Raw genomic sequence first — 12,819 nt, forward strand, 5'->3', positions numbered from 1 at the left:
ACCTCACCACACCTCACTCCTAATATGGCAGCTCAATCACCCAAAAACCTCTTAGTGGCCCCTTTAATGACAGTAATCGCTCTTTATTTTGTCCTAAAATACACATATCACCGTAACATGCTTTATGCTGGTAGACATTTTGATCAGAAAAACTGTAGTCTGAGTACCTTGGTTGGAAAATAGCGGCTAGTCTTGAACTGCTTCAACGTGGCTGACAGAGTAACTGTGGAAAAGAAGAGGATCACTGACCAAAACAGAACATCTGGAACATAGGGGTGCTCGTGGCCGCAGGCTCGTCCAACATACTCCCCGTGCAGTGATTTGCATTCCTGCCAGAGAAGTAAAACAAATGGAGCTATTAAGGAAAAAAGGTGGATGTAGTTCTTTCAGAAAACTAATGTCTTAGGATCACTTGTAGTTGAGTTGCCAAGGTTTTTCATTAAGGCTCATGTTTGGATAGGTAGTGAGGAGTAAGAACTATTTCTAAAATTTTTGCTTTTTAAAAATTAAATCTATAAAACTGATTCACCAATCATCGTCTTTATTAAGTATCACATCAACCCTATAAAATAGGTAGTTGCTATTATTTCCATGTTGTATCTGAGGAAAATATGGTATAGAGAAGGTAAGTAATTTGCTATGGCCTCACCACTGCTGGGCAGCAGCAGAGCTGGTGGGAATATTATTGCATATTAAAGGAGAACAGTGATTCTCTGAATTATCTAGTCCTAAAGCTCCCAAGCAAGGTGAGAAAAGCAACAACAAAAAAATAGGATATATTATTACTTAAGTGAAACTAGAAGTCAAAGATGGAGCTCAAACTTAAATTATAGAACAAAAGAGAAAAAGTACTATAGGCGCAGGGCAAAGTTCATATTTACTATGACTTTTTCAGGAGCTTCACAGGTGGCTCACGGGTAAAGAACCCACCTGCCAATGCAGAAGACCCGGGTTCCATCCCTGGGTAGGGCAGATACCCTGGAGAAGGAAATGGCAAACCACTCCAGGATTCTTGCCTGGAGAATTCCATGGACAGAGGAGCCTGGCAAACTATACTCCATGGAGTCACAAAGACTCAGACATGACTGAGCGACTATATAAGAACAACAACAACAACAAATGATTCATGATCTTTCTTTTTTTTTTTTTCCTGGTATATATTTTATAAGCCCCTGAAGAACCATTTCTAATTGCTGTCTTAGCCATGAGGTGGCAGCAAAGTCAAAAAATTTTTCTTTCTTGGAGGAAAAAACAGCATTTTAAACAATATTATTTTGAAATTGAGAGTTTTTTTTTTAAAGCTCATATAAGATTGGATTTTACCATTTCATTTTAAAAATTAGAACATTAAATTTTAATTTTTTATTTCAAAACAGAAAAGAATGGTTTAAGTGATCCAGTGACCTTGCTAGTACCTGAGATATTCTGAGCCTGAATTAGGAATTGAATTGTGCCATGGTACAGAAAGATCTTAGGAAGAAATATGGACTGCCAGATTGATCACCAGCAGAGACTGTCCAGTGAACAAAGCCTCAAGCCCTGGAGTACAGTAGGAAACACATACCTTTGAAAGATTCTAGACTAAATCACAGACCGCTACCTTGTTATCTAAAAACAAACTAGTAAAATCACTTGGGACAGTTACCTGTAAGGCTAGGATTTTTGAGAAATTTTGTTTGTATACTTTATCTAAAAAAATTCTGTTCCTTTTTCTAATCTAACTGCAAATGCTACATTTTTGCTAGCTAAAGTTGAATTCCAATTAACCACGTTAAGTTAATACAGAGCACAGAAACTTTGCTAATTGGGGAAAAAAAAAATCCCCAAGCCTTAATTATAGCTTTAGTTATTCCTTCTCTCAAAACTCTGTTAAAACGGATAAAGTAGCAAAAACAAATCCTTGAAATTTTTAGTCCCTTCTCTTGCCCCTTGTTCAGCTTTACTAGTAAAGCAATTACTAAGCAAAGTAATGGGATAGAAGCTAGAAAGCTAGAAAAATGATACTGATGAACCTATCTGCAGGGCAAGAACAGAGGCCCAGACATAGAGACTGGACTTGTGACTGGGTGAAGGAGAGGGTGGGATGAACTGAGAGTAGCACTGAAACATATACATTGCCATGTACAAAATAGATAGCTGGTGGGAAGTTGCTGTATAACACAGGGAGCTCAAGCTGGTGCTCTGTGATGACCTAGAGGGGTGGGACGTTGGGGGAGAAGTTCAAGAGGGAGCAGGTATATGTATACTTATGGCTGATTCATGCTGTTGTACGACAGAAACTAACACAACACTGTAAAGCAATTATCCTCCAATTAAAAGTAAATAAAAAAAAGAATGGATAAATACAAACAGGAGCTAAAAGTTCCTTTGTAAACACATTACCTATATATTTGTGATCATCTTCTATCTTTTGTGCAGATATAAAAGTCTTCCAAGTCTTGGACTTGGTTGAGTCTTGTTCTCAATTCTTGGTAATATAGAAACCATTTAAAGAATTATTTAAGTGTCTTATAAGCTATAATACATTGCCATTAGCCTGCCTAGTCACTTTAATTCAAAGCAAATTTGAAAAGTATATTTTTCTTTCTTTTAGGGGGGCAGTATGTTATTTAAAAAGGAAAAATTGTGAGCTACTATATTCTACATTTATTTTCTGATTTATACCAACTGTACCCTTAAAACACACACACACACACATGAAGTCCTAAGATTTGGAAGAGAAAACTAAATCTAAATCCTGTTCTCTTATTTTGAGTCTCACATATGGTTTCACTTACGAAAATGAAAAAAATGCTTGTTGACAAACTCATTTCTACTAATTATTCTTCAACACGTTTTAAGCTTCAACAATTTTATAAGTTGGTAAAAATTAAGTTTGATAAAATAAGAAATTAGAGTTGGCATTAGTGTCCTGCCCCTTATTTATGTATAAGCTAAATATGTAATTCTGGCATTGAAACAATTCTTAACCAATTGCTAGTTAATTGCCTGTGAATATTTTAAACCTTGTCTAGGAATTCCTTATAATGACAGATTTTGATATACTGCTAAAATATATATATAAACATAGAAACCTAAGTACTCTAGCTTGCTATAAAACACTTGAATTAAGCATTATTCACAATAGTCAAGATTGGAAATAACCTAGATGTCTGTCAATGGATCAATGGATTAAGAAACTGTAGTATAAATATACAATAGAATATCATTCACCCTTAAAAAGGAAGGAAACGTTACTGCAACAACATGAATGAACCTGTAAGAAATGCTAATTGAAACAAGCCAGACACAGAAAGACAAATACTGTATGATTTATCTTCTATGTGGAAGCTAAGAGTCAAACTCAGAAGCAGAGAGTAGAATGATAGTTACCAATGACTAGGGAGAGAGGAAAAATGGGGAAATATTGGTTGAAGGGAACAAAGTTTCAGTTATGCAGGATAAATAAATTATGAAGTGCTAGTGTATAACACAGTGACTATGGTTAATAATATTGCATTAAATAATTGAAATTTGCTGGGAGAGTAGATCTTAATTGTTTTCACCAAGTAAAAAGGTTGCTTATGTGAGGTGCTATGTGTGTTAATTAGCTTGATTGTGGTAATCATTCACCTTGTATACATTCATCAAAACACATTTTATACCTAAAATACATAATTTTTATTTGTCAATTATACCTCAATAAAGCTAGAAAACAAAATAAACCAAGACATTTACATTAAATAGTAAATCTGCAATTTGAGACTGCTTTTCAAAATAATCATTAAATGTTTATTGGACACTTACTATGCATACAGCTATTTGGGGGAATCAAAGAAAGCTAAAGTTCTTGCCATTGCTGAGTTAGCAAGGTAAAAATTACAGTTCATGAGAAATGTAACAATTCAATTAAAAATTATCCAGTGACTAATACATAGAGTAAATACTACATGACCATTTTTACAAAACTAGTTATAATAGCCATTAGCACTGTTAATAAAATTAATAAAATGCTTTTGATGATCCTGATGGTTATGCTGAGAAAAAAATAGAATAACAATTAAGACAAATCATTATGGCCCTCAATGACTTAAAATTGTAAGTTTTTTTCATTATGTTGAATACCCTTTGGTGATAAGTGCTATTTCTGGCCAAGATTAGCAATTATTCATTGCAAACAGTGCTTTTACCTAATGAAAAATACTATGAAAATTTCTGCCAGAATGTTAACACCTAGTGCAGAACTTAACAAAGAAAATAATAATAATAATAACCTCAGGATTAGATTTGCTTTGTTTGATTGCAAAATATTTTTCACTGTACTCTTCTTGATCCTAAAACTTCTAATATTGATCTAGGTAGATCAATTGTGCTATGAGTCTCTTAGAAATGTATGATTCAGGATTTGCTACTATATGGAATAAATATTATTATTTAACATTAAATTATTCAAGACTATAAAACACATAGAGTAAATTTTCATATTAAATAATTTAGAGATGAAATTATTGGGTAAGTGTATTGTAGGGGACACCAAGATGAGGGACAAAAGCAGGGAACTCTTAAAATATAATATCTTTATAGTTTATAAAAGGGGAATGTAAATGGAAGATGCATTGCTGAATGGATCAACCATGTCTAACTTCTGAACAACTGTAGCATTCTTTCTTGTTCAGCTCATCATTTCTTTTATTGGTCAACTTAAATGGCTCTCTGAAAGGGAAAAGTTCGATAAATCTTTTTTCTAAGGAAAAATACAACAGAATAAATGTTAACTATAACAGAAAAAAAAATGAAAGTGAAGACATTTTAGAGCAAATGACTAGGGTAAGAAGAAAGGTAGTAAGATACAGGTCAAAGATAGAATTTTTAAAATTTTGATTCTGAAAAAAATACTTAATGAGGAAAAGTGAGAAAAATAGGCAACAGATCAAGTGCTCTTGTAAGAACTGTGTTTAGAGTTTTATAATCGTGCAACAAAAAAGGTTTGTGTGTATCACTAACTGGCTCACTCACTAAAATGTGTTTCTCATGAAATGAACTAGAGTTCATATAGTTTTATGCTGATGGTTATAATGGGATTTGAGCTTATACAGGTAGGTAAATTGGCAGAAGCTTTGGACTGTAATGTTTGTAACTGAGAAGAATGGAAAAGAAACGAGAATGATTCAGATTTTAATACTTATTAAAAGCAGAATCTTTGTATTTTTCAAGTTATGAGATTTGATTGACCAGAAGTAAAGGATGTAAATATAGATGGAAATAGGTGTGCACAAATATTACAAGAGATTAAGAAAAACAGTACTTTGGCCACCTCATGCGAAGAGCCGACTCATTGGAAAGACTCTGATGCTGGGAGGGATTGGGGGCAGGAGGAGAAGGGGACGACAGAGGATGAGATGGCTGGATGGCATCACTGACTCAATGGATGTGAGTCTGAGTGAACTCCGGGAGTTGGTGATGGACAGGGAGGCCTGGCGTGCTGCGATTCATGGGGTCGCAAAGAGTCGGGCACAACTGAGCAACTGAACTGAACTGAACTGAAAAAAAATAGAGACATTCAACTATGAAGGGGAAAAAAGATATCATTATAAAAAGGAAAGACAGAAATATTTTTAAAGGTATAAGATTTAACTTTGATAGATGAAAAATATGTTGTGATTCTCTTTGTTAAATGGAAGGAAGATAAGGAGAAAATGGAAGTAAGAAAACTCTTTCTGAGGGAGGTGCCAAAATTTTAAGAAAAGTGACTTTGGTTTTCCCCAAAAGTTCAATATTTATACCAAAATATTAACAAACATCCCCTCCTCCTCAACATATTCTGAACAGCTGGAGCGGTATTATGGAGCGAAGTAAAAGCATTCTTTACACAGAAGGCTGACTTAGTTCTGTCATATGGTTTAATTTAGGTCAACATTGCTCTTATTTAATGTGCTTTCAGTTAATCTAGTCACATTATGCCATATAGGTGTGCTTTTGGAGTAATTCAGGACTACTAACTACTGGAAAAGCTTAATAATGAAAGAAAACCCCCAGTTAACTTATGCATATTTGAATGGATGAAATAAAACTATCACTTTTGTAATAGTATTTATTTAAAATAATTTACCTTAGTGGCAATAATTCATTCAAAATGTCAAAAAAAGACCTTATAGTAATAAGATTCAAGACATGTTTCACTTACCGAAACAGTTAGGTTCTCCCAAATTATGTCAGAGGCAGAAATATTAGACTCCCTCCATTCCTTCAATGTATTATTACTAGGATTATGTGGCTCCACACAGTTACATCTGCAAAGACAGACCAGTGTCTTTTATGAAATAAGTATATTTTTGTGACCAGACTTAAAATAGATGTGTAAGTAGTCCTTCTTCCCCAGTCACAGCCTTCCTCCATTTGAGAGATAAGTAGTTAGGTCATCCTAAATATTCCAAAACATGCTATTTTCAGACATATGATAGATATATTACTATCATATGTATTAAAGATATATATTAAATGTATATTAAGATGTATATTAAATGTATATTAAAAATATATATACATTTTTAATGTTTCCTGGAATGAGACATCATTCCCTCTCTGTTCCAGTCAGAGGAAATTTTTTAAAGTATAGGTTAGAACACAAGGTTTTGGGGGCCTTTTAAATCAAGATGCTTTCTAAATCTTACAACAACCATTTACCCCTAAATTATAAGTCAAGTGGGAAAAAATGATAAACATCCAAATGTATTTTCATAATTTATTTATTAATATTGTAAAAACATATCATATATGTTTATATATATATTTCATGTTCTAGAGATCACTTAGAATCATGCTATGTAATTTTAAATTAAAGCTAAGTTGAAGTAAGAACCCTGTGTATCTCAGAATATACTTTTCTTTGTGATGAGTGATAGTCTTATTAAAACTCAAACAATCAATATGCAAAAATTTTTTGAATAGCTACTATATATGCAAGGTAACAAGATGAATGCTGAGGGTAAGAGCAAACCAGTAAGAAAAGAAAATCAATCCTCTGTCATCCGTATACTCATTGGAAGGACTGATGCTGAAGCTGAAGCTCCAATCCTTTGACTACCTGATGCAAAGAGCCGACTCATTAGAAAAGACCCTGATACTGGGAAAGATTGAGGGCAGGAGGAGAAGAGGACAACAGAGGATGAGATGGTTGGATGGCATCTCTGACTCAATGGGCATGAGTTTGGGCAGACTGAAAGATAGTGGAGGACAAGGAAGCCAGGCCTGCTGCAGGCCACGGGGTTGCAAAGAGTAGGACACAACTGAGTGACTGAACAACAGCTACCTACGGGTGACATGATGAATGCTGAGGGTAAGAGCGGAAAGAATAGGAAAGATCTGGGCAATTGTTACTACTATGTCATAAACAACAGCTTTTGATATCACATTCTTCATAACTTTGTAAGTAAATGAGAACACACAAGCAAAGATTATCAACAAGTTAATGGTCTTAGATGTTAACTTCAATTTACAAATGGTTTGTTTAAAAAATTCATTGTCTATTATTTGCCCTTCAGAGAGCATTTTCTTCTAGAAGCATTTTATAAAAATCATATTTGGGCTCCCAGGTTAACCCACATATACTACAAAACTTAAAAATAGGTTGGACTGCTATTTTAGTGATATTAATTAAACTGTAGAACTCAACTATTATTTCTATAGGAAAATATACTACAGTTTCTACTTGATAAATTCCTTTGCCTGAGCTACAGTCTCTCTTTCTACATCAGGAATTTTAGTCTGTTCTTTTTTATCACCACTCATTCATTTTTCAAAGCGTACTCAGTGTCTATTATTATATAAAATTCTACTTGACTTGAGCAATACAGACAGGCCTGCACCTATTCTCACTAAGGATGGTTAGAGTATTCCCACCTGGGCTCACTTGGGACTGGAGCATTAAAGAAACAGAGGATTCCAATGAGAAGGCTGTTAATGAGGATTTTAAGGGGATGAGAGAAGAAGCATTAGCCCTTATGAGTAGCTGCGGTGGCCACTGTGCTATCAGAGGGAGGAGACAAAGCAAAAGGGAAACAAAGGTCTTTGAGAGGCAGTAATAGTCATTCATTAATGCAATTTGTTCAAATCTATAGGTTCCCAAGTCCCAGATTAGTTGTACATAATCACAGAACACAGGCCTTTGTATCAGAAAGCTCTGTGCTTCACTGGTTATGTGGCATGGGCAAGTTATTTAAGCACTCTAAACTTTGGTTTCCTCATAAAGTAAAATGAGGACTTGACATGCCTACCTAGTAGAGCTATTATGAAGAATATGTAACATGATAAATACTAAATGGCATGTATACATTTATGCATTTTGTAATTGTTGCTCCTATCATCATCATGATTATCATCATTATTTTCTGGTTCATTTATTGGTTTTTCATAAGATGTAATAAAACTGTTAACTTTCAATTGATGTAATACAAAAAAGAACAATAGGCTTTTCTCTAACATGCTGATATTCTTTTTTCTTTTGCTTCCAATTCTTTAAAGAGAATTAAATTCTGACCAGCATTAAAATAGTTTCACTACTAAGAATCTATCAAAAGAAAGAAAATTCCCATTCAATTTTGACTCTGGGTCATTAGATCACTAGGCAAATATAGTAAAGATAATATATGAATAGAGAGAATAATTTCATTTAAAAAATAGCTTAAATTATTAAAATTACATTAAATCACTGATTATTTTCTAAAATTAAAAATCAGATTTGGCTTCTACCTTAAAAAAGAGGACTGAATACACGTTTATTTTGTTATGACCTATAATTCACTAAGCTAAGGAATAATATAAAAAGAGACACGAGGAGAAACATCAAAAAGAGAGATATGTAAACAAACGGAATATGAAAGTCATATGAAAATAGGATTTTTGAAAAAGCAGAACAGAAGAGCAATACTACTAATAATAGTACCTTTACATTTAATCCTTAAACTAGGTTGTCACATGAATATATCGAGACACAAGTGACATGGGGCCAAGTTTACACAGCTAGAAATTCCAGAGCCAGAATTTAAACCTAGGTAGTGCTCTCTTACTCACTCACTCATAAATATATGTATATATTTATATATAAACAGATATATGTAATTACATATAAAAATAAAATTTATAAATTTATATAGGATATATATATTTATATAGGATATATATATATATTTATATAGGATATATATATATTTATATAGGATATATATATATGTGTGTGTGTGTGTGTATATATATATATTCTTCCAACTGCAGTAAAAGAGGGAGCTTGCCTGATGAGTAAAATATCAAAGAGGGTCTTGACTAAGAGAAGAGTTTATACTCAAAAAAGAAACAGAGTAAACAGATGGAGCCAAAAACATGAGAACTAGTTTAAAGTTTGACTACACAATAGTTGATACCAGAAATCCATCCCCAACTGCTACAGACTTACATACATACCACTCCAAGAATAGCCTCAGTCTTTTCTCTAAGCAATACCATCAACACTGTAAGGCAAAATTACTTTGGACCCAGAGGTCTCTATGGAGTGAAATCATCAAATCAAATATAAGGAAGAATGAAAAAAAATGTTTATTCTTAGCAGATTTTAGTTTTTTGTGCATGTGTCATTAATTAGAAAGCATAACTTGTAAGTAAACAAAGATATAGGATGGAGGAAAGAAGGCTTCCGACCTAAGAAAGCAGTGAAAGGACTCTCAGAAGGACAAATATAGTACAGCCCAAGAGTAAATCACAGAGGCAGTGAATCACAAGATGGATGAATGCAAAGTTCCACTCTCTTTCCCCCATAGAAACTGCAATTTAACAAAATATGGACCAAAATACTGTAATGAGAATTCTAGAATCTAGTCAAGATGTTGCAGTACCAGAGTGCAAAGCTGTGAAAAGCCACATTCAAATGGATAAGAAGAGCAATTTCACTTTAATTGCCTCAGCCCCTTTTCTAAGCTGGCACAGCTAAGCAGTGGTAGAGAATAACCTGGCTCACACTTTTTACACTGAGGGTGAAGAGAAAAGTAGAGCTGTATCTGACATTCCAGCTTTTCAGAGGGCTACTGAGGAACTGGTATCTGTCTTGCCTAATTCAGAGCACTGACAGAACCATTGTAGTCTGGATGCCTTGGTGCCACTGAGAACAAAGAAGAATGGGTAACTTGGCTTTCAGGGACGAGGATGGCTCAATGCAGTTAGGGGTAGGAGAACAATCTGAGGCTTCTCCCTCTGGAAGGAGTGAAAGGAGCATATGTCTGATGTTCAAGCTCTTTAGAAGAGTGCAGAAGGGGCTGGTATCTTTCTCATCTAATTCAGGCTGCTGATGGGGAGTCAGCATACAGCAGAAATCTGGAGGCCTCTGAGAACAAGCGACATCAAAGCAGCTTGCTACTGTAAAACTAGGACTTCCTAGGTGGCACAGTGGTGAAGAATCTGCCTGCCAATGCAGGACCTGCAGGAGATGCAGGGTCAATCCCTGAGTCAAGAAGATCCCCTGGAACAGAAAATGGCACTCCACTCCAGTATTCTTGCCTGGGAAATTCCATGGACAGAGGGTCTGACAGGCTACAGTTCATGGGGTCATAAAGAACTAGACACAACTCAACACAAACACATATCGTAAAACCAGACAACTTGCAGTACCACAGAGTGACCCCAGGTAGAGCAAAACATTATGAGTCCCTGGAAAAAGAAATCAGCCAACTCTACCTAATTGAGAAATTGCACACACAGGCTCAAAGAATTTACATTCCCTTCCCTCTAAGAAAAGGTTACAGAGACCCCCAGAATCTCTAGTCAAGCTGATTAGAAGTCTTCTGCAGAAAGGGCCAGTCTATAAAGGCTATGAGATGTGGTTTTTATTTCAAGTGTGCCAATCCTAAAACAAAGTTATGGGATACATGAACAAACAGGGAAACATGGCCCATACAAAAGAATAAAATAAATCAAATATATCTTAAAGAAATGGAGGCATATAAATTACCTGACAGGGAATTAAAATAGCCATTATAATGATACTCTATGAGGTCAAGACGATGCATAAACAAAATGAAAATATCAGCAAAAAATAAAATATTAAAAAGAACAAAACAGAAAATTTGGAGTTAAAGAATACAATAATTGAAGTAAAAAAAATTCAGTAGGAGGATTTAACACTAGGTTCAATTAAACTGAAGAAAGAATCAGTGAACTTGAGGACAGGTCACTTGAAATTATCCAGTCATAAGACATAAGAAAAAAGAATGAAACAGAGTGAAGAAAGCCCGAGGAACACATGGGATATCATAAGCAAATCAATATATGCATCATGGGAGCCCTGGAAGAAGAAAGAGTATGACTGACAGAAAGCTTATTTAAAGAAATAGTGCCCCCAAACTTCCCAAAACTAAGGAAGGAAATTATATCCATATTTAAGAAATCCAATGGATTCCAATGATAGTAAATCCAAAGAAATCCACACTAAGACACATTATAATCAAACTGTTAAAAGAAAACTACAGAGAAAATTCTAACAGCAACAAGAGAAAAGTGGATCACCATGTGCAAGAGAAGCCCCATAATACTATCACTGCATTTTTCAGCAGGAACTCTACAGGCCAGAAGGCAGTGGGATGATGTATTCAAGGTGCTAAAAGGGAAAAACTGCCAACCAAGAGCACTATATGTGGCAAAAAAAAAAAAAAAAAAAAGTGGTACTTGAAAAATGAAGGAAAAATAAAACCTTTCCATGTTTAAAAAAAAAAAAAACAGCTGAGGGAGTTCATCATCACTATAACTGCCTACAAGAAATGCTAAAGGGATTCCATCAAGTTCGAACAAAGGGATGCTGAACAACAACACAAAGCAATGAAAGTATATAGCTTGCTAGTAAAGGTAAATATACAGACAAACACAAAATACTGTAACAATGGTACATAAATCACTTTTTCTGGTATAGGGGTTGAAGGACAAAAGTATTTTAAAAAACTATTACTATAAAAATATGTTAATGGATACATAATTCAGAAGGATGTAATGTTTTGACATCAATAACACAGAAAGTATAGGGAAGAGGGAGTCAATGTGAAGAGTATTTGTATGCAATGGACATGGAACAACAGATTGGTTCCAAATAGGAAAAGGAGTACATCAAAGCTGTATATTGTCACCCTGCTTACTTAACTTCTATGCAGAGTACATCATGAGAAACGCTGGGCTGGAAGAAGCACAAGCTGGAATCAAGATTGCCGGGAGAAATATCAATAACCTCAGATATGCAGATGATATCACCCTTATGGCAGAAAGTGAAGAGGAACTAAAAAGCCTCTTGATGAAAGTGAAAGTGGAGAGTGAAAAAGTTGGCTTAAAGCTCAACATTCAGAAAACGAAGATCATGGCATCTGGTCCCATCATTTCATGGGAAATAGATGGGGAAACAGCAGAAACAGTGTCAGACTTTATTTTTTTGGGCTCCAAAATCACTGCAGATGGTGACTGCAGCCATGAAATTAAAAGTCACTTGGAAGTCAAGTTATGACCAGCCTAGATAGCATACTGAAAAGCAGAGACATTACTTTGCCAACAAAGGTCTGTCTAGTCAAGGCTATGGTTTTTCTAGTGGTCACATATGGATATGAGAGTTGGACACTGAAGAAAGCTGAGTGCTGAAGAATTGATGCTTTTGAACTGTGGTGTTGGAGAAGACTCTTGAGGGTCCCTTGGACTGCCAGGAGATCCAACCAGTCCATTCTAAAGGAGATTGGTCCTGGGTGTTCTTTGGAAGGAATGATGCTAAAGCTGAAACTCCAGTACTTTGGCCACCTCATGCAAAGAGCTGACTCATTGGAAAAG

The 12,819-nt window shown here is 34.9% G+C and overlaps 1 protein-coding gene across 1 annotated transcript in view; it reads right to left on the reverse strand.

Annotated features, from left to right (window-relative positions):
- Positions 1 to 12,819, reverse strand: part of SLC4A10 (solute carrier family 4, sodium bicarbonate transporter, member 10) — a 250,917-nt gene that overhangs the window by 41,918 nt on the left and 196,180 nt on the right. Inside the window, exons 16-17 of the mRNA XM_010858968.1 lie at positions 6,164 to 6,269; positions 168 to 329 (exon numbers count right to left, since the gene is read on the reverse strand). Of these exons, the coding sequence (XP_010857270.1) occupies positions 168 to 329; positions 6,164 to 6,269 (268 nt within the window). The remainder of the gene's footprint in view (positions 1 to 167; positions 330 to 6,163; positions 6,270 to 12,819) is intronic.

Source organism: Bison bison, unplaced genomic scaffold, assembly GCF_000754665.1.
Source record: "Bison bison bison isolate TAMUID 2011002044 unplaced genomic scaffold, Bison_UMD1.0 scf7180017864452, whole genome shotgun sequence".
In the NCBI taxonomy this organism is placed as follows: domain Eukaryota; kingdom Metazoa; phylum Chordata; class Mammalia; order Artiodactyla; family Bovidae; genus Bison; species Bison bison.